The sequence below is a fragment of the Schistosoma mansoni genome, chromosome 5, assembly GCF_000237925.1.
Source record: "Schistosoma mansoni strain Puerto Rico chromosome 5, complete genome".
NCBI lineage: Eukaryota > Metazoa > Platyhelminthes > Trematoda > Strigeidida > Schistosomatidae > Schistosoma > Schistosoma mansoni.
The window spans coordinates 3,222,759-3,245,848 of record NC_031499.1 but is presented as its reverse complement, the minus strand read 5'-3'; the positions used below and the strand labels follow the sequence as shown (position 1 = coordinate 3,245,848).

The window sequence follows — 23,090 nt, the reverse complement described above, 5'->3', positions numbered from 1 at the left end:
TCAAAATCGTTTGCAATGGCGAAGGTGCATCTGCTCTTTCTGTTCTCCCAAATTCTAGTCTTTTGAATCCTTCATATCCCTTTCTTCTTTTCTCTTTTCAAATTTATTTCACTGGATTATGCTTCTTGAATAACATCAACCTTTCGGACTGCTGCTTATACTCTTACTACTTCTACCACTATGGGATTTGAATCGACAATCGTATCTCTATGCTAATGTGGTACGGCAGCTCGAACTGATGTACGTACGTACGAAGTTCTATGCTGTAACTGACTGACTGACTATTACTCTCCGACATTGTTGAATAAGGTTCGTGTTCCATTGTAAATTCATTTGAAATGAAGAGTAGAAACTGTGATATGTTATATCACAATGGTATCATCTATACCACAGGATACAAACGTTTTGCGTTCAGTCTCGTATAGAATCTCTGGACTTCATTGTTGAGGAATTCTAAAGCCATGACGGATCATATCTTCACCCTCCGTCGAATGTTAGAACACCGTCATACTTATCGCAGGCCAACAATCGTAGTGTTTCTTGATATCAGGGCGGCCTTCGATTCGTTGGACAGGACTGTTCTCTGGGATTGTCTATTGAAGAAGGGTGTGCCTGAGAAGTTTATTAACATCTTAAAGGCCCTGTATACTAACACCTCAGGCAGAGTGATGGCATACAACCACCTTTCTCCCTTGTTCCATTCAAGCAATGGGGTCAGGCAGAATTGCCCAACCTCACCATTTCTCTTCAACTTTCCATCGACGATATTCTGGAAACAGCTCTGATGGGTGTAAGTAATGGCGGTGTGGATCTGTCGCTTAGAGAAAGACTTCTCGACCTTGAGAATGCGGATAATATTGTCTTACTGTGCGATAATGCCCAAGGCATGCAATCCGCACTTAATCAGTTGGCAATCAGTGTCCGTAGGTACGGCATGTGCTTTGCACCTTCGAAGTGCAAAGTACTTTAACAAGACTGGCAAGACCGTGATCCTGCACTCACCCTGGATAATGAGCAGATAGAAGTAGTAGAGAAGTTCGTGTATCTGCATAAGTGCTGGTGGTGGAGTGAGTGATGAAACTGATTCACGTATAGTGGAAGCCAGAGCGGCTTATGTAAATCTCCGCCATCTTTGGCGCCTTCATGATGTTAGTCTGGCTGTAAAAGTTCGGATCTACAACGCGTCGGTGAGAGCAGTTTTGCTCTATGCTTGTGAAGCCTGGTCTCCGAGTTGAGGATGTTAGACGACTCTCTGTGTTTGATCATGGTTGTCTCCGAAGGATTGCTGACATCCAGTGGTAACACCATGTTAATAACGCAGAAGTTCGGCATCATATGTTCGGGCTCAGTAACTATAATCCAATTGGTGTCACCATCTTGAAACATCGACTTCGATGGCTTGGAAATGTTCTACGAATGTCGTCCCAGAGAATTCCTCGTCGCGCATTATTTGCCGACGCTGGGACTGGTTGGAAAAAATGGAGAGGTGGTCAGGGATGACATGGTGTCGTGGTATGAAAGAAAGCTGCAAGGGCTGGCTTCTGTTGGTCCTTACCGATTCCCTGGCTGGTGTCCGAGAGATGGTGGCTAGAGACGTTATCAGATATGGCGATGCTGTTGTAACCTTTTACTTTCTTCATAAAAAGTGGTTGCAACTTCCCTACCTGGAAGAAAACTTTCCGGTTGTACCGTTCCGTTTCCCTCATTATAATTATTATTATTACACTTCTATACACTAATCTGTCGCCGTCATTATTCTTTTTTTCTCTCTCTTATACACACGTTACATTCTTTTTCTTTTCCGATTCTCATTTTTACTGTGTGGCGCATATATGTCTGGTACCCCTTTATAAAATTATTTATGTGTTTAAATAAATAAATAAAGCGATGACGTAAAGCAACTGTATATACCCATTTGATAATGGTTGACAATAAAGTTTGTTTCTAAAAAATCACAAAATTATTTAAATAGCATTATTATCGTAAATTTGACTTATTTGTGCGTGTTCAGTTCATATTTGTAATTATTTTATTTATCTAGATCTTGGCTTTGGTGATGTGACTACATCTTGGCGTTTTCCAGAAGATTATCAATCGCCAATAGAAGCTAAGGTATTCCGAATTGTTATTTATGTGTTGATATTACCATGTATAAGTGAAAAGATTCTTTGGTAAAATGTGAAAACCATACATTACATTCTTTATTTGTCTCAAACTTCATTGCCTTTGTAATTACACTCTTTTTAAATCCCCTTTTTTCAACTCGATCTTCGCAACCTTCAGCTTTCAGGCACTCCACTTCCGATTGGTGTTACATACTATTTATATTGACGTACATAAGTAGCATACAACATATATATACACTTATAAATCCGTAAAAATAACGATGATGTAAAAAACACTGGTATGTCCAAACGAAGAAGAATTGGTGAGTGGTAACAGCCGGAATTATTTATGGACTATTATTACATATATTCTTATTGGTTAGTTGTTAAGTAACTAGCTTTTATATACAAATTACTTATTTTACGCCTGTTACCCCTTGTGGAGAAGCATAGGCCGTCCATCATCATTCTCTATCTAACCCTGTCCTGGGCAATCTTTTCCAGTTCTTCCCAGTTGCTATTCACCCTTTTCATGTCTACTTCCAATTTCCAACACAAAGTGTTCTTTCGCCTCTCTCTTTTCCGTTTCACTTTGGGGATTTCAAGTTAGTGCCTGCCTCATGATGCGGTTTGGTGATTTCCGTAATGTATGTCTTATCCACTTCCATCGTCTTTCCCTAATTTCCTCTTCAGCTGGCAGCTGCTTTGTCCTCTCCCATAAAAGGCTGTTGCTGATAGCATCCGCCCAACGGATATTGAGTATCTTGCGTGGACAATAAATATATAAATATTTGTACCATTTTGATGACGGCTGTAGTAGTTCTCTAAGTTTAAGCTCCGTACAGTAGAACTGTCTTGACTTTCATGTTGAAGATTCTGATCTTGATACCTTTTATCATAAAGCTTGCATTGGATGTGCTCACTACTACTATTTTTAATTTATTCCCAATCTACTGCTTACAGTCTCTTACAATCATAACTGCTTTTAGTTGCGAGGGAGAGATGCTAGTATATCAAGGACCAATAAAGATTCAAAGTTGCTAGTGTTGGTTGACACATTATAGGTTAAGCACAGGGACAAGGTCATGGAAGTTGATAGTCTGATTGGAGATTTTGTCACGCAGTATTTAACAGACGATAAGATATAACATATTGGAGTTTATGTACAATTTACGTAAGACTTTTCTTGCATCTTCTCAACTCACTAACTCATGCTAATTGGTTGAAAATCGCCGGCCCATCTGTGTGCTCTAGTTTAATCGTGACTTAAGTATTCTGTGTAGTTTTTTTTACCTTCTCTTAATTATTTGCACTCAAATAAAAAGAATTTACAAGGGATACATATATATATATATACATGTTGAATACTTCTTTTGTAAATTCATTTCTTGAAATTAAGAAGAAAAGATTTGTTTACACCTTTTTAAGTCTGCTAGATTTACTGCATTGACAAGTGATAAACAAAACTCAAACATCTATGGTAATTTACAGGAAAACAACAATACTACTACTACTATTACTACCAACAATAACCAATTAATTTCATCAATATGTAACGATTTATTAACAGAAAGTCAATATTTTGAAAGTCATCCAGTTTTTCAAGAACATCTATTAAAATTATGTTCATTTTATAAATCTTTGGGTAAACCAATTCACTTATTTAATCGTTTACTACATGATTCCGGTATTACTTATGCTTATTGGCCAATTTGTCAAGAAGAAAACGACGAAGAACAACGACAGCAAAGAGAAGAACAAGATAGAGAAAAGGAATCAGTTCAGCATATTATTACCAATTCAGAACATAGAGATATTTTCATACCTATAGATTTTAATTCAAATGATCATCAAACGACTACTACTGATAATGTAAACACGACTACTACTACTACTACCAATAGTGATGAACCTACGACAACATTAGCAGTAGTCAATAAGATTTCGAAAAAATTATCAAATTACATCGTTGATTTGTGTGATTCACATAGATTAGTAATGATACAGGCGAACTGTTCACCCGAATGGGATAAAGCAGTAAGTTGTTCTATATATTGCACAGTATTGTTACTATGGAGCGTTTGTAGGGATGATTGAAATTCATAATTTACACCATTGACCAATCTTAGATAATCATTGAAAACCATAAAGTACTGAGCAACTGTCTCGTCCTAGTATGCTACTTCTTAGCAGCGATGCACATTCATGACGCCGTAAGAATCTGAGCACTTAACCTTTACAGCGCTCAGTTGCCGGTTGGCTGTCTACATGTCTTACTTCAAGCTTACCGTATCACCATTCGACTAAAGTGGAACGATAGTCTAGTGCTTAGGGTGTTCGGCTTTCGCCCATCAAGTCCTCAAGTACGAACTCCGCTTAAAATAGTAGGGTTTAGGCAACGGGATAGTAGTTTCATTGACTCTCTTTTAAAGCGTGGCTCATACTACAAGCACATATCCAAACACCTGGTGAATGATTGTTGATTCATCAACCTTCTTAGCGATTATAATCCACTCTAAAAATATATTTTCTGTAATTCATTAATTATATTAACGGCAATACATAAAATAAACATTGTTGATATCTCTATCAAGCTGAACAGTTTTAATTAGTACCAAAATAAATGCATTAATATCAAAAAGTATTTGTGTTTGATGTATGGGCGAGAATAACAATGATTGGTTGTTTTGCTGATCAAGACATAGCATGACAGATGTTATATGTGTTATATATATTCCCCTATCCTGACTGTTCTTGTTGTTGGATTGTGTCGAGTTTTGGTGGGGAAATATATTAACTTTATAGTCAGGCTAATCTCGTGTTCTCGATCTGAGTTGTGTTGAAGTCCTGTAGAATAGACACAGGGTGGAAATCTAGTATAGATATTCGTCTAAGGTAAGTTAACGTCCCACATAAATGTAAAACGTGAAAGGAATGTTATAACAAGAAACCCTAGCGTTATAACAAGTATCCTACAGTTTATAACAGTGTTGTTTGTCGATTGTGTAAATATATTTTGCATTACTAATTTCCCTTGTTTGATATTGCTGTTTTTCGTTTGTTCTTTATTTTGTATTTACAGAAATGCTACCATAAAGTATCCAAATTCTGTACAAAATTATATTCAACTTTAAAAGAAAATAGTTTAATTGGTGTTATTTGTAAAGGTTCCGATTTTCAAAAACCATTGTCTAAAAAACGTACACATGCAAATATTTTAAAATCAGCTGCATGCAATTTTTATATAACACTCAATTCGAATGTTGTTATTCAAACTCCCACTAGTGATAATGGTTCCATATGAAACTACTTATTATTAATTAGTATTGGCTTTTGTCATGTGTAAATTTTTTTTCATTTCAACGATTCAATCTTTTGTTTATACCATAATAATTTCTTCCGAAATATAGAAAAAAACTAATTTTTTTTTGTATAAATTACGCATATTTCTGATGATGATGTAATTATCTACTAACAAAGAGATAAACGACCGATTCCCACATTTTGTATTAACAAGTCAGTATGTTGATTGTAAAGAAACGAAAATTGATGATATCGCTGTATTTTTGTTGAACAAATAAACCACTTTGTTAAAGGAAATAATCTTATGTCACATCTGTGTTTAAAGGACTGTCTTGGTTTCCCCGAATAATTATATCCGTCAGTCAGACATTACATAAAACTTGTTACATATGTATATCGGTTCACAATTTGCCACATCCCATTAGTACATTGAGATGAAATTGTCAGAACAAATATCAGGTTAATAAGGGCAGTTAGAGTATTAGTTGTTATAAGAAAGATTAATTTATTGAAAATACGATCAAAGAAGAATATATGAATCAGTGAAATAATCGACGTATTTCACTCGAAACAAATATGTAATAATTTAACCTTTACAGCTGTAGTATGACTATTCATTGTGTACAACCTGTAGATTCCAATTATTTGAATGTAAACATGTTAATAGTATTGGTAAAGAACAGTAAAACCACCTAAGAGTGCTACTATAAGAATCAATTTGTGTTTATAAAACATGATTTTGTTGTTTTTAATCATAAAACTCAATTAGACAAATTACATTCGTTTAGTTAATGCAGATGAAAGTGACTATATGTAAATGATTCATACTCTAATTCATTTATCACGTACAAGTTTTAGGTTGTCTTTTCCCTCATACATAATGAACTGAGACATAAAAAATTATGTGATAGTCGATCTGAATTGGGGTAGTTTCAACCATCGAACCGACTTTGGTAGTTTTATTAAGAAAGTTTCAGTGTCCAAAAAGCTCAATGTAAGTAAACTGATGGATACGTTGGAATACTTGAAATTCGCACTGGAGAATCTTACAAAACGGACTGCCTAAATAAGAGATGGAAAGTTCTATGCTTTTTCATTCATAAGTACGCTATCATCAGCCTAAGGTTGTGGGGAAATATGCTCTTTTAAACTAGTTTATCGATCATTTAAAACCAGTAGCGCAGATTTTAAATGGTTAACACTGCCTACTATAATGTTACTATGATGAGAATTGTAGTATCCTTTTTTATGGAAAATACCTGAAAAAACATCAACTCTACGATATAGGTACATCCAGCTGACAGGTCCTGAATAGGAGGACTTTACTGCTAGCCACCATCAATCAGTTACTATATATGTTCATTAAATATTTATTTGGTTATATTTTCTACATAATTCTTGTGAGCTCTTATTTTATACACTGAGTGTTGTGTTTTACCGCACCTAAATAACTGTTAGTTAATTATCCACCTAGCACACAGTTTTATATCACATATGACTGCAAGAACTGTGACTTCTCAGTGCTTTGTGGTCATCTAATTGATATACGTAATCCTGTCAGTTTCTAAGTGAGGAGAATACAGAATACGATAAATCTGCTTGTTATCTTCGTATTCTAGTTAATCATTGTGTGGACCAATAGGAACTAGAATTTCCAGTCGTTGTTCAAAGTCATTAATCTGATTGGCATACACGAATGGCTCATTAATAGTCTAGTGGGCTCAATTTCAAGAAAATCAAAGGTCACAACAAATAATGATTGAGTGTTTTATTATTTTTGCCATAAAAATACTTATTTACAAGATATTTTAAAATACTCATGTTAATAATTTTGTAGTTCCTGGAGTATAACAGTTTATATGCTTACCCTCAACATGAAAATGATATGTGCTCGAAGTGGTAACATTCTGAAGACTAATTTTATCCTCCGTTGAACGTTTCCAACAAGTTAACTTAATTTTGAAAACAAAAGGAACAACACAAATTTCAATAAACTGAAGTATTAATAATTAACTGTACAGCAGAGATCTATATAAAATAACTTCATTTTTTCTCTAAATTAGACTGCTCTGCTTTTATCTTCAAAAGTCATAGTAAACTGTGATTTGTTAATGAGCAGTCACTCGCAGAGTATAACCTGGTAATGCATATATCGGTTCACATTGCTACATCCATGAGTACAGAGACAAGTATCACGGCCAATCCCATTTTAGTAGACGTGTGGTGTATGCCGACATAAGTAGTATATGACATCAATTACAAGTGGAATGCCTAGCAGTAGAAGGTTGGAAAGATCGAATCGAAGAGAACGAGAACAGAGAGTAAATGTTATGACAATGAAGTAACGATGAAATTGAAGATAACTAGTGGAGGATTTGCAAATGAAATATTTAATGTATGCATTTCACACTTTATTAAAGAACTCTAATTTCGTACTAAAATACATTGATCGTCTTCAACTACGTTCTAGTTCACAACAAAGGTGGTAACAGTATGAGTGGTGATTGAAAAAATTAGGCATATACAATCCAAGAAAATATGAATTAAAGGTCTCTAACTACTGGTTACGATAATCATGTGGACCCCAACCAGGTAGTCTACACCTGTTGACATGGATCAGTTCTATTGTCAATAACATCGTGGATTGGTGCCATGTCTTCGTATGGTAGATCCTAGCTTTCTTCCAGCCTACTCTTATAATAGACAACATCTCCCGTCGAAGTAGGCGATGGTTAGGTATACTTGACACATGATGAAGATTTGCTACCTTTAGCTAGTGTCTTATTCCTAACCCAGGGATTGCTTGGTCCAAAGACACTTATTACCGAACATTAGTAACATATGGTGGTCAGAATACTCTGCATTTTATCGGCGCCTTTATCATACAACTACATCATCTGAGTAGTCTAAGTAAGAAAGTTAATCTCAGTGAAAGACTAACCCCTGAAAGTTCACACGATGAGAACGGAATCTCTAAAAGAGTGTCAATAACATGGTTAACTAAAAATGGGGAACGATAATCCTGAAGAGCACCAATTGAAGTTTTTAACTTTAATGACAGTTCGCCATAAGCTCTGACTCGACCAGTAAAGAGAATAGGATAAACAAAGCTATAGAAACCTGTTTGATCAAGTAAGAATCAGCATGCATAATGAGATCACTTCAGTCTTTAAATAGAAATAAGGAATAGCTACAGATGTTCTGGTGATAAATTTTCTGTCAGTTATTTTGGAAACGAGGAAGTAGACATACTAATCATAGAAAATACTAAATAGTTTACAAACAAGAAGTTTACCTGACCATCTACCAATGATGTATAACCTGTTAGTAATGGTTTACATTCTAGTGTAATTGAAGCTCGTGATTTCCATAGAGCAACGAGATGTACCAATGCAGGTTCGTATTCTGATACAATTGAATCTTGGAAAAAATCTCCAACATGTAGTCCGATACAAACTAACAAATTAGTTATATTGATGGCAGTTTGTGGATCATGTGAATGATAAAGCCAACTACATAAAAATTGTTCTAATTCACGTATAGTAACTCCTAGATCATATAAAGCTGATATATTATCAACGAAAATCCCAACATTATGTTGTTGCATACCATTCGAGGGATTAGTTGTGTAACTATTCTTCAGAAATTCATCAGTCTAAAAATGGTAAGCGATTTTTATGAAGAAAAGGAACGAAAAGTATACAATCAGTACTCAATCTAACGTGACCAGATTTGCATTACAGTAAAAAACAGTTTTCATTACCGTTATTTATGATAGTGGTGTGACCTCTGTGCTCAAATTAAATGATATGAAGACGAGTTCAATCCTTTATATATATATATATATATATATATATATATATATATATATATATTAGCGCACTCTACTGACGAGTTTCAATCCAGTAAGAAACAGCTATTTTCCAGTTCTTTGTGTGTTTACATTTGATATCAGTTTAAATTGGACAAAATATTCACAGAATTCATCTATACCTTATCGTTTCAAACGCGGTGAGATAGTAGTTACAACACTTGATTTTCGGTGTATAAGTTTATATCCTTCCTCATCTAACTGTATCAAGGCGACTGGGCAGTATTATTAGCACATATGCAAAACAATGTGGATTAACCGTACTTGGATTTACATTTTGAGATAGTGGAGAAGATTTTGAAATTTGTCATTGTCTTTTTAGACATCACCAGTACAGACTTAAGATAGAAATGAGTTATTTGAACTTCATAACACATGCCTAACATAATGTTGTATCATCATTAAATTCAAATAGCTCATTTCTATCTGAATTTTAATACTGTTGTTGATGAACGCTTTAAAACTGAACTACACAACTCAGAGAACGCAAATCCATTAACAGTTTCTATCTTATCTAATAAATTATTTAACACAAATAAAGATCCCTAAATTCTCTGGTACGGCCGACAGTGAGGAGAGTCCGCTCTCCCTCTCGAAATCCTCTCATATGGCCACGCGTATATAGCCTCTGCCAGGGAAGTCCTACTCTCTGCCTTCTCGTGGCATTACTGTTGTTTACGAAATTGAGAGGACGAAAAGCGAATGTCCGAAGCTTTAACCGGGTTGGTGGACACGGAAAGTCCACCTAGGGGAGTTGGAAAACCCTCATTCTAAACCAATGGTACACATGGGCTCCAGTATCCTGAGGGGAAAAATGGCGTATAAATAAATCGTTGGTCACCTGCTACCATGGGACTGCATCTCCTTACGATGCTCCATTGCCTTGTGGATCAGATCTGTAGGTCAAAGGCTCCTATTGTGGTCCCCTAAGAAAACCACTTGCTTCAGTTTAGGCACCTAGGCAGTATCACAGCCCTCACACAAACCAAATGAGATTTGTGCGGTACATATATATCTGGTGCCCTCTTTGTACCAATATTTATGTGTTTAAATAAATAAATAACTTCTTAATAAAACACATATATATATATACATCTATTTACCTTTTCTTTGATATAATTTTTAATAATAGTTCCAATATTTTCATCAGTCATTAAACTTTTATCATTATTATTCAATTCAGAATTTGAATTTGACATGACTAGTAAATTTTCTAGCATAACTGTCATATCAATTATGGTCAAATTATTTTTTAATGTTATATTATTTGTATATAAAGGATTTAATAATTTATGATAAATATTCCATGATTTATGAAAACAGAAAATTAAACATTTGGTTGTACTGTGTTGATGATCAGGAACTGTGTTATTATCATTATTATTATTATCATCGATACTTATGGTAGCAGGAAAAGGAGACTGATGAATTGTTGTTGTAGCAGTATAGTTTTGTAAAAATTGATTAATACACTCAACGAAGAATAATTCATGTACAGCATTTCCATGACTTAATAATAAGCATAATTTGTTATTAATATGATCAGTATTATTGTTGTTAGAGATTGGTACTTCAATGTTATGAATTGAAGAAGTAGTTGGAGGAAGATGTGGGAATAATAAATTTCGTAAAATTTCTGAGAAATTCATGAATTACAAAAAACAAGTTAATCTAAATAATAACTGAAAGAGAAAGGAAAATTCCGTTTAGAATGAGAAACACGAATTTAAGAATTTATTAAATGATTATAATCATATGCTCACTAGTGACCGACTTCAAGAGATAATTCCTGGAGTTCTAGTGAGAAGCAGTGATCAGTAGAGTTCAAACCACGTCTGTTGTGAAATAGGAACTCACTAGAGACAATTGGTGAACGGTTGCTCAACTTTGTCGATTGGTTGAAGTAAGAAATTAACACCGCTCGATACCGGCTCAGTGGTCTATCGGTTAAGTGCTCTGGCTCGAGACTGGTAGGTCCTAGGTTCGAATCCCGCGGGGCGGGATCGTGGGTGCGCACTGCTGAGGAGTCCCATAATGGGACGAAACGGCCGTCCAGTGCTTCCAGGTTTCCCACGGTGGTCTAGCTTCAATTGACCCATGATCTTAACTATATAAAAATAACTGTCAATAAGTTATCCGATTCAAACAATGTGAAACTTAGTGATGAAACGGATATATCAATAAATAATTTTCGTGAAGGTTTCCACTTTTTAACCTTTATTCAATTAGTCCATTTTTCATTATTAATTTTCTAAACAATTTACTGAAATCGCAACATCTATTTACAGGTGCTAATGCACTTTGTTATTTGAATATCGTTCGTTCACAGATACAGTGTATTTCCAAACTCATTCACTTCCAGTTTTTCAGTGATAAAACTATTTCTTAACTAAGTAATGACTAGACCCGTTGTGTAGTTGTTTTCTTATGTTTCAATGTTTCCTGGATATGTAGCTTTGGAATATTTACGTGTACATAATATATTTAGAAGAATAACAAAATGCATTGTTCTGGACCCTTTCAATACACATATAATTCTCAAAGATAACTGGTTGAAAGTGTTTTTTGTGAAATCTTTTGATGTTTGTATGTGGCAATGGATGAAGCTTTGCACAAGATCATGGATCGACTGAAGTGAAACATTATTACAGTTGGATGCTAGCTCGGTGGTCTAGGAGTTGACATGGCAAGATGAAAAGGCAAAATCATATATTTAATACACTATGATTCTTGTTTAACATTACTTTGTTGTTGTTTTTAATTCAATACGATGAATACCCAGTGTATTATTTGTTTTATTTCGCAGTATATGTCATTTAATGTATAACATTGTTTGTATTAAATCAAGATGAACTATATTCAGCATGACATGGAGCATGTGATTGAGTTACAGTTCTGGGTGTTTATTAATATACATGACTAATCAAATAGGTGTAAAAATCAATATTTTGATATGTAGTAGTAATAGTGAAGTTAGACACAGGACATTAGGGAATGGTGGCAGACCAGTTGGTGAGGTGAATCTACATCGACTGAGATGGTTGGGCCACGTACTATACATGATCAACAGCTGATTACTACGGCGCACAATGCTGGTCACGGTTGGGGGCGGATAAAAGAAAGCTAGGGGTGGTCGAAACAGAACATGACATTAATTCATCAAGTCACCAACTCCTGATCTGAGCCACGCTGTTAGATGCAGACTACTTCGTTGGGGTCCACATGACTATCGCAAGCAGTGGTTGGAGACTGAGTGATATGGTTCATAATCGGTAACAATGGTGTATGTGTATACACTCTTTGTCTTCCTTTAAACCGTGAGAATAAAATTACTTTATATCTTCCTTTCTGCGAACTAATCCTCTCTTCCTGTATTATACTTTTATATGTAATCTTTCTTCAATATACCACTGAAGTAACTACTTATATGAATTTGATGTTAATCTTGTTGCGCTAATGAGGAAAGGCGACTTGGACCGATGCGTATATGCGACTGATCCTATGTTGTAGATGATTGACAGACTCACAAATCAATATATAAATGAGTGTATTCTCAACTATGATCATCGTCGTGCTTTTCAGCTAAATAAATCTTCATTTGTATCGGTTTGTTGTGTTTTTACTTAGTGCCATCGAAATTGTAGTTCTTCGTTTTTAAAAATAAGTAGTAAACGACGCGGATACAACAGAGGTTAGTCGTTCATGCACGAGACGGAAAGTCCCGCGTTCGACACCTAAGTGAGGAATCGTCGTTGCGCACGGACGAGGAGTCTTATACCAAAACGAAACAGTCGTCTAGAGCCTCCAAGTTTCTAATAATGATCTAGCTTAGATCAGCTTGTGATTTCAACTGTGAAACTACAAAAACATACTTTACAAACATACAGAATGTAATATATGCACATATATCTTTAACAGATAGAAATCATGTTCTTGCCTATATTGTATTTCTTTATCTATATACACATATAAAATATTGTTATATAAATGTATTAATGTAACATTGATATGCTACGAACAAAGAAATTATTAAAACTTTCATGGAAGTGAAACAAATTACAAGAAAGAAGATGGAGTAAATGTACATTAACATAGAGAAGAAAATGGTGACATAGTAGTTAACTATTGTGATGTTCACACCGTATAAACAGTAGTCTCTTTTTTGGTTGTTTAAAAAATATTCAATAAAGAACAACAAAAATGAGACTCAAATAGATTGTTTCATCATTTTATTACCATGTACAATGATTTTCTGTTTTGTTATTAACATAGAAACCGAATGAATAATAATTAAACCAATGAATAAATAAACTCCTGGTAAATAAATTAAACTAACAATTAACTGTGTTTGATATGATCCAATTTGTAAAATGATACGTGTAGAAATCATTTTAGAACTTGTTAATATTGGATAATTAACAATGAAATAACCATTGGTTGAATCAATCACCGATAGATATAATTCATTATGATATGAACTTAATGGTAAACTATGTTGAATAGATAATGAACCAGTGAAACAATAACAATGATGATGACATGTTATATTTGTGGTTATATATGCATTTGACCATTCCGATATTGGTACACCAAATGATGTCAGCAACTAAATGAAGAAGTAGTATTTACAAGAATAATAATAGTAATAATGCCAATAATAATGGTAATGATAGTAAGCGTAAACAAAAATCCAGAGAAAAAACATGGATATGAATATCAAAGGTTAGAATGATAATATATGTTATACTAGGTCTGCTACCTGGTAAAACTTATTTGTTAAATAATGACAGACTAATATATATACCATAGTTACTCGTACTGATGTGAACAGAGAAAAAAAAGAGAAGCTATTTTTGGGGACATTATTTTACTTAGTTTAAAGCTTGTAAAATATTAACATTTAGTTTTGTCCATAGTTTACTCTACAAATCATAAGCTTTCGTTTGATGTATGATTTACTGCAATATCCTTTCCCGTTCCAAAGCTATTGTAATTTAAACGTAGTCTTTGGTACATTATTTATCTACCCAAATGCCTAATTTGGACATAATTGTATTTTTCTAACTGTTTGTGAGTTGTGGTTGTGCTATTCATCTATAGATAGAGTAATGTTTCAGCTGACTCGTCTTCTCTCGCTTGCGCTTGTCAATTAATCAGGTGATAGAATCGTTTCCGTCTGTCTACACAATTCGGGATCATGTATTTCTAACCTCAAAGTTGAATTAGTCGGTCTATTGTGTCAAGGCCTTAATTTAGGTCGAGAAAAGTTCTCTCCTGTATATTATTGGGTAGATAGATCAAGGACGTAACAGGTACATTGTTCACTTGTTAAATAAACGATGAGTATACTGAACAGTAGTTAGCTGTTTATATCAGTGAAATATTCCGATTAAAGTTAGATATTAGTAGGTTACTAATATTTTATTATAGATAAATTGATAGCATCGTTCATATATGCAAGAACCATCGAGCAAGCAATACTAAGGGTTAGACATAGTGACATGTTACGTGACATTGGACGGTAATTGGTTGGTATTTGAAGGCCACGAAGTACTACGTATACAGATAATTATTACTGTGTAGAAGACTGATTTCATTGTAATAATTCTGTCCAGATTTTACATACTATTTGATCGTCTTATATTTTATGTCTATCTCTGGTCTTTTCTACTGTAATTGATATTATTACTGCTAGTAAACACAACTCCCCGGTTTTATGTTGCTCATAACTGTTTGACTGATAAATAAACAAAACAAAACATGTACACATATTCATTCTTTTGAAAGAAGAAAAAAACTTACTTTGACTATAAATCGTTTTGCTAATCTGGATTCATTAAATAATGTTAAATGATAAGAACAATCTCTGATTACATAATTCAAAATTCTTTTATTATCATCAAGAATAATAGAATCAATTGGTTCTAAATGATCATTAACGAACTGAATGTTGATCTAAAAATTTTGGAAAAATCAAACAAACAAATAATAGTTCATTGGATGATTAAGCATAGTCTACAAGAAACTATGAACATAGATATTGTGTTAGTTAATATTCGTAGTGTATGCTATTTATGATGACAGACATAAGTAGTATGTAACAGGAATTGGAATGCCTGTCAAAAGAAGATTGAATTGAAGAGAACAGGAAAGGGGAACACAGAGCATTTGGAGTAATAATAGAATTGGAAGAATCATGAAGTATGTAAAGGACAGTTGATGAAAGATATGCAAATGATGAATTTGGTATACGGTTTTCATAATTTACGAATGCACTCTGTTATGTTGCACTAAATAATTAATTGGTTCTCCCCACCATGTCTTCATTCACTACAGGCATATCAGTAGTTTTAAAGGAAGCTAATTGCCCCCTGATTGACTCAAATTTGAGTCACTTCGTTTTATATTCTGGAGTGTTGACACTGAGTTAATCAGATAGTAGATGAGATTCTTTAGGACTGAAATACTTATAAATAATTAATCACTGAATAATGACAAATATCATATTTGTTTAGTTCATTAGTGTTGATCGAATTTAATTGATTTACCGAGTCCACCAGGTAACATATGTCCCTCCAAGATTGTAAATACTTAATGTTCTATCCAGATAGTGACTGCTAGGGATTACTTATGGATTATTATTGCATATATACTTATTGAATGACTATTAAGTAACAAAATTATAGGTATATTCGTATTCCTCTTATTTTAAGATTATATTTAACTATTTGGCTATTGTTATAAGATTTACTATTCTAAATTTATTTCCAATCTACTAGTTACAGTCTCCCACACTCACAGACACTGGCTTGATCTTGTATAATTATTGTTTTTCATTTTATGATGTGAGGCGGTCTGATTTACTTGTATATAAACTGAGTATGTCTGAAATATATAATTCATACAGTGGAGGCTGAGATTGTGTTCTGGACTCAACGGTCGGGGCTAGGCGAGAAGAACCAATAAGGACTGAGAGTTAAGTCTAAGCTGCTCGTGCTGGTTAATGCACCATTGGTTTAGCACAGGGACAAGATCATATAAGTCAGTGTTCTGATTGACGATTTTATCACGTGATAATTGATAAGGCCATGAGTCATAACACCTAACCGAAACAAGTTTATTTATTAAGAATATTAAAATAAACATTTACATAGAGGAAATATTGGGAAGTAAAAGACATTAGACTCACAAATTGAGTAACGGACTTGTCAACATTGTCTAAAATAAAATGAGATATGATTATTTATTTTCTAAGTTTCATCACAGAAAATCATCATAAATAAATACAGATCATATGTCGTCTATGAATTAGGTATTATGTGGGACTTCATTAAGAAAAAAAAGCTAACAGGACAGTTCTACAAAGTATGTATTACTGATTAACAAACTGTACGTCAGGTACCTAGTCGATTGATTTTATGCTCATAATTAAAATAATTTTCATAAATTGACCTCACTACTGCAGAAGGTGCTAAACAGATTTGAGACCACGTCAATCGATAGCTGTTAAATAGCACAGAAATGGTAAATATCTCACTAAATATCTGCTAATCTAAACAACATTGGGACGCTTTAACAAAACTAAGAAAAGATGACACTTTGATTATAACCCAGTTAGATGACGGAGAGTAAAACAGAATAAATTGATGAAATCAATTCGGTACTGTCGGAGATACCCAGAGTATACCTCGAAAAAAGCCCAGAGGGGTCCTGGAAACGATGGGAAACAGCTTATCTAATCAGAATTGAATAGAAGTTTCTCAGAAACATCTGAGAAGTGAAGAGTCGCGTGTCACATTGCTGATTAGATGATTACCTATCCTGCTTCTATGTTTAGTGAGGTTTCAGAACCTTCTATAAGCCAAAGCCCATATAAAATGATATAAATACCCTCGGGTTTTTTTACATAAACTAACCTTGAAGTAAAGCGTTCTCTCCATATTTCGCGCTTTTTCTCTGGTGTTAATTTAGCCTAGGGTTATTAGAAGGACTTAGCAAACCAATTCAAGCCTTCAGCCAAAAAATTTATCAGATACTTAATTATTTTATCAAATTCCAAAAATTTGTTGATAATAAAGACATCAGTGAGAAAGTAGAGAAAAAGCTGATTAGTTCTTTTACAGAACTAATACGAAAAAGGGATAGTTTCATATGAGCTTCACGGTTTAACTAAACCGACTAGATTAGATGCACTACAACCCTATGGTCTATCCAAAGTTCATAAGTCGAACCTTACTATCCGCTCAGTTTTAGATATCTTGCTGTTATATTTATTATCATGAATGTGAGTTTAGATTAAAATAACTACGACTTATTGTAAAATTATTTACTATTTCTATATATTTGTAAATAAATATTTACGAGCAGAAAAGATAGTTTTTTTACTTAACCACTACCGTAGGAGCGCTATTTTAGTAAGTTTGATAGGTAATGTACAAGTAACTGTGTGTTTCATTACATTTTCTTCTTAGAATGACTAGCGAAACGTAAATACGATGTGAAAATTTTTACATTATCTGCAACAACAGAGGAAAAGTAAGGTCCCCAGAAGCAACACAGAGAGCACCAACCCAATCACACTTGATGAAGAAGCACTGGATTGGCAAAACAACGGTAGCGTTCCTACAATCGAAGAATATATGGAACTCAAAACGACTGTCAGCCAACATAAAAGTCAGAATCTTCAGTACAGACATCAAAACAGTTCTATTGTACGCAGCTGAAACTTAAAGAACTACCACAACCATAATCAAAAAGTACAGGTAATATAAACATTTATCTACGTAAGATACTCAATATCCGTTGGCCGGACACCATCAGCAACAACCTACCGTAGCAGAGAACAAATCAGCTTCCAGTTGAGGAAGAAATTAGGGAAAAAATAGGAAATGGATAGGAAACAAGTTGAGGGAACTAATAAAATCCATCACCAGGCAAGCCCTAACTTGAAATCCTCAAGACAAAAGGAAGAGAGGCAGACCAAAGAAAACAATGCACCTTAAATTAGAGGCGGACATCAAAAGAATGAATAGCACTTGGGAAAAGCTGGAAAGGAGAGACTAGGACAGAGTTTGGTGGAGATCACTGGTCGATGCCCTATGCTCTACGAAGGATAACAGACGTATATAACACAGCTTAGTGTTAACTACGGAAATATACTAGAGAAAAGCCTGTAAGTGTGTAAATCATGTGTTATATCATTTACAATCAACTTACCAATATACTTAGAATAAGTCAGTAATGATGGTGAACTAGACTGAACAATCGGTAATGATCTACTCCTCAATAACATTAAACCATGATTTGACAATAAGAGATATGAAGGTGATGTTGATACTCCAGCTGGTAACGGTAAAGGTTTTGGAGATAATGAAATTGTCTGCAATGAATTAGTTTGATGGTTAAATATGTTATCATGATTATGTGATATTATAACCAAAGGATTATGTAATCGCAAATGAATCAAATTTGTGTAAACATCAGTAAAAACCTTGATAAGACAAAAAGTGATAGAATGATTATGTTTTTTTAAAAATTTGTACTACTAATAATAACAGTGATGACAATACAATACTAAAAAATTGTCATTGTTAAAAAGGGTTAAAAAATCATTTTAATTTACAGTCTTGGGAGTTTATATAAAAATCTCATTGTCTAATATTTCCCTGTATCGTCCTCAATAACATAAGAGAATCGAGAGAAAGATAGTGATAGGTTATGCACTCAGTCCTGAGTGTGGACCGATATATATATATATACTATGATGTACAATTATATATTCGTCTTTCTTATGACTGCGAAAACTCTTGAAATCCTGATCTATTTTTCACTTCCTTCATTCATCTGTATTCTGTGCAAGGAAGCCTTGGAATTATTATCTCAAGGAAGTCTGAGACAACTGTTTCGTAATCCATATTCCCCTATTGGCTTTTACTGTTTTCTGATTGGTTACTTACGCTTTTAATTTGCTAAATTTTCTGTCTTAAAGTTATATTTAATGTAAGATAAACAAAATTGTTCTATCACAATTTTGACTCCCGTTAGGGATATTAGGGCTGCCCAGAAAGTCTCGTTTTTCCTCGCTCTATTTCTTACAAGCGCATGGATTAGTAACGTACAAGTGTTGTAGTGTATTAGCCGTATGATCAATGTAGTTTGCGTAGATCCAATTTTATATTTTAAAAATCTCTAAACCGTTAGTACTTCGAAATTATCTTAAGCTATTTACGACCAAAATATTTTAGAATCAAATCCACAATAACGTATAGGTCAAACTCACCAACCAGTATGTGTAATCCTCTCTTTGATATAGTAATCCCGACCCTATAGAAAGATTTGTAACATTATGATACATAGTGAACAAACTAACAGGATATCCTGGAGCCGATAATCCGGTCTGAATGTCGACAGCATGTACATAACTGCGGAAAAAAGAATACAAAAAAAACGTATGAAAGACACATTATGGAATAATCAATGACGACTTTTGTCGACTCCATTTATATAATGTGACTACTGATTTAGGTGATACAAAACAGATCCTGTCGTGAAACCTTCCGATAAAAAAACTTAACAGCTAGCCAGAACCAAAGATAATGCAACGTAATATGGAGTGATTCGGCTTAGTGACTGCATCGTGAACGTAATCGATACGACTTAAATATCACTGAAAACCAGATAATTTGGCATTGTTTAATACACAATGGCCAAATGAAATGGTCAGTACTATTGTAAAGTTGGTATCAATCACCATTTGAATACTTCAGTGGTAATGGTACCTGTTGTAGTGGAGAAAAATGATCTGTTCAGATGACTAGTGTAGCGAATGGGAACACGGGAGAAAACAACCGATTATTTATCTAGCTCAAAATTACAAAGCTACTTGGTAAAATAGAAAAACCATACTCTAATACTTCATTTGCAAAATGTTCATTAATTGTCTCAGGCTTCATTGTTCCTATATTTCCGTACCGATTACTTTCTGTTTCTATTCTTTCCTTCACGATCTTCTCAATCTTCTGCTGCCAGATATTTTACTCCTGACTCAGGATATATACTACTTATGTTTATATAAGTAGCCCACACCACACTAGAATTAGATAATCGATCACAAAAGTTGGTCACAGGATAATACATCATCACTTAAGTATGCGACGATTCATTTGAAAATCAGTTTAAACTACAACAAGAGTTTATTGAGATAATTACTAAGCGTTCGGTGAGTAGAATGAATTTTACAATACAAGAAAGTCTCGTATAATTAAAGTAGCTGGGGACATGTGTATTCAGTTACTAATGACAGATCACAGGTCACTATGGCAAGAAATTCCACCTTCCCTCTACCCTCTGAAGTTTCTACACAGGACTTTATTTCCTGTCTACTTGAGGTAATGATGTCTTTTCTCGCGTACAGATTGATTTCTTACCAACTGTCGCCTGAGGTTCATTCTTCTACAACTGGAGTTGACAGTGAAATAATACGTGTCACATTTAACCTCCACAGGTAATTTTTCAACCAGAAATGACTTAGCATCCATTTTTCCTACCCTGACATTCTGTGCATACAACTTGACTTTCTACTCATAAAACAGTTTAGGATTTTTCTGTGGAAGTGTCATTAACAAATTGATATTACTGATCTTAACATTTCCTGATGATCTACTTAAACCGTCAAGCAAACTAATTTTTCTCTCTAAAACTAACCAAAATGATACAATTCATACAAGCACTGATCGGGTTTAAAGATTTTTAAAATGTTCACAATTACAGCCTGATTCAACTACCTGATTAGTTTAGCCTAAATGATCAGTAATTCTAGTAGAAATCCTAAAACCTTCCAAAACCTATATAGATTGCACATGAAATTCAGTCAGGCATAACACAGAATAAAGCACAGATATGTGTCAGGTTTGAACGATAGTCCGAATCACTGATATACAGGATAAGTACAGACATAGCACATGCCTGTTTATATGCCATCTCAAAGTTAAATGAAAGGTGAGACATTATAAACGAGGCACCGGTATTAGAGGAGGTCGATTATACACCGACTCAAAGTCTTAGTTTACGTGTACTTGTTTAGATCAACAGGGTAAACGTATGTATACCTGTGACTTGGGTACATTATAGTTCTGGTCGACTATTAAAACATTACTATTTCTCCTAGTCACCTCCTCTGCATAATGGATTTCAGTCAGTCAACCAGTGAAACACAATGTAGAACCTGGAACATGTGTGTATCTATTTAGGTTCCCACAATTTATTAGTACAGTGAAATGAAATTGTCGGAACAAATACCAGATTAATAGAGGCAATAAAAGTATTAATGGTCATAGAATAGACTAATTTATTGAAGATACGACCAGAGAATTAAATATGGATCAGTGAAATAAAATTTGAGAAAAACTTATAAAACAATCGTGAAACCAGTAACGTAAGGGAAAAAAGAGTGAATGCATCTAATACACTACTACGAACGATTTCGAGTCACACCATCCAAAATCTTTAACCATTGGTCGTAGTAGATTTTATATATATCGTAGAAAGCGCATAAGCGCATCTGATTGTATCACAACATATCAATCACTACAGTATGAAGAAATTCACAAGATAAAAAGCAAACCAGTGAACAATATAAACTGCAGAGGAAATTACACTAAGCGAAAATACATAACATTCAAAAAGGATAAATAACGACGAAAAACGATAAGTATGAATGGATTAGAGCACCATATATACTTTGACTACTTTGATATCAGGTCATCAAAGGTAAATAAACTTCTATTAATATGGTGAACTTCAAATCAGAAGTTTACACTATGCGATATGGTTAAAATGAATCCTTGTTTCCATTTGATTTTTTGTAGTTTAAACGACAAAATGAAATGAAGACTTTAAATTCAAGTATAAAAGATGGACATTATCGTAAATATTGTCAAAGATGAAAAAAACACTTACCCATCAGGTGTTGTGTAAACAGACCATGGTGAACAAGTTTGTAATTTTTGACATCCAGGAACAATTATCACTTGACCAGTTTGTTCTCCATACTCCAATGTAGTCATTGTAGTATTAGAAATAGCGGGGCAATATGTCCAATAAATTTGAGAATGATATTTTTTAATTGATACAAGAAGAACAAGACGTAAACAAGAATAAATATCCACTTGTAGACAACAAGTAAGTACACTAGACTGTAATTTGTTCAATTTCATTTTATTTAATGGACACGGAGATGGTACACACTGTGAAAATTAAGAAACATAATACAACTGTATAATTTAGTAAAGGTACACAATATTATATATATATATATAAGATGATGGTTGAAGGTGGTCAACAGGAAACCCTGGACCTGGGTTTCGTGCTACTTGGCACTCGTCAGCAAGGTGTACCTATAATCTTGAAGGAACTGGTGCTCCCTGACGTATTCGATCCCGTGTCACTCAGCTTCACAGTCAGGGACGTTACCACTGAGCTATTCGGGCCGTGACCGACCTCCTGTAGGACTGAGCTGTAATCACAATTGATTGGTCATTGGGTGGTGATCAATGTCATGCGTGTCAAGTCCTTCTTAGTGCTGATCGAATGCTATTGATCAAGTTGCAATGTGGCCACTAGTCTAGGTGGCTCAACACTGCGTGCACTATGTTGAGATAAGATGGTGGTTGTAGGTAGTCAACAGGAAACCCTGGGCCCGGGTTTCGAGCTAATTGGCACTCATCAGCAAGGTGTACCTATAATCTTGAAGGAACTGGTGCTCCCTGAAGGATTCGATCCATCACCATCTTATCTCAACATAGTGCACGCAG

General features: G+C 34.3%; 2 protein-coding genes across 4 annotated transcripts in view; one reads left to right on the top strand and one right to left on the bottom strand.

The window, feature by feature from the left end:
- The window catches only part of Smp_160090.1 (putative rnase h (70)), a gene marked incomplete at its 3' end in the record, with an annotated part of 28,217 nt that extends 22,515 nt beyond the window's left edge, over window positions 1-5,702 (top strand). The window contains exons 12-14 of one of the 2 annotated variants that reach the window (XM_018797645.1): window positions 2,042-2,112; window positions 3,534-4,142; window positions 5,188-5,702. In XM_018797645.1, coding sequence (XP_018652667.1) covers window positions 2,042-2,112; window positions 3,534-4,142; window positions 5,188-5,409 — 902 coding nt within the window. The remainder of the gene's footprint in view (window positions 1-2,041; window positions 2,113-3,533; window positions 4,143-5,187) is intronic. The other variant, XM_018797646.1, reaches the window with a different exon arrangement.
- Window positions 5,703-7,225: 1,523 nt separating this feature from the next.
- Smp_160080.1 (hypothetical protein) overlaps window positions 7,226-23,090 on the bottom strand; it is a gene marked incomplete at its 3' end in the record, with an annotated part of 26,713 nt that continues 10,848 nt past the window's right edge. Inside the window, exons 8-17 of one of the 2 annotated variants that reach the window (XM_018797643.1) lie at window positions 22,237-22,523; window positions 19,559-19,700; window positions 18,496-18,769; window positions 16,469-16,497; window positions 15,082-15,234; window positions 13,516-13,885; window positions 10,679-10,915; window positions 10,383-10,501; window positions 8,704-9,063; window positions 7,226-7,360 (exon numbers count right to left, since the gene is read on the bottom strand). In XM_018797643.1, the coding sequence (XP_018652665.1) occupies window positions 7,226-7,360; window positions 8,704-9,063; window positions 10,383-10,501; window positions 10,679-10,915; window positions 13,516-13,885; window positions 15,082-15,234; window positions 16,469-16,497; window positions 18,496-18,769; window positions 19,559-19,700; window positions 22,237-22,523 (2,106 nt within the window). Of the gene's footprint in view, window positions 7,361-8,703; window positions 9,064-10,382; window positions 10,502-10,678; window positions 10,916-13,214; window positions 13,886-15,081; window positions 15,235-16,468; window positions 16,498-18,495; window positions 18,770-19,558; window positions 19,701-22,236; window positions 22,524-23,090 lie in introns of those variants that run through there. The other variant, XM_018797644.1, reaches the window with a different exon arrangement.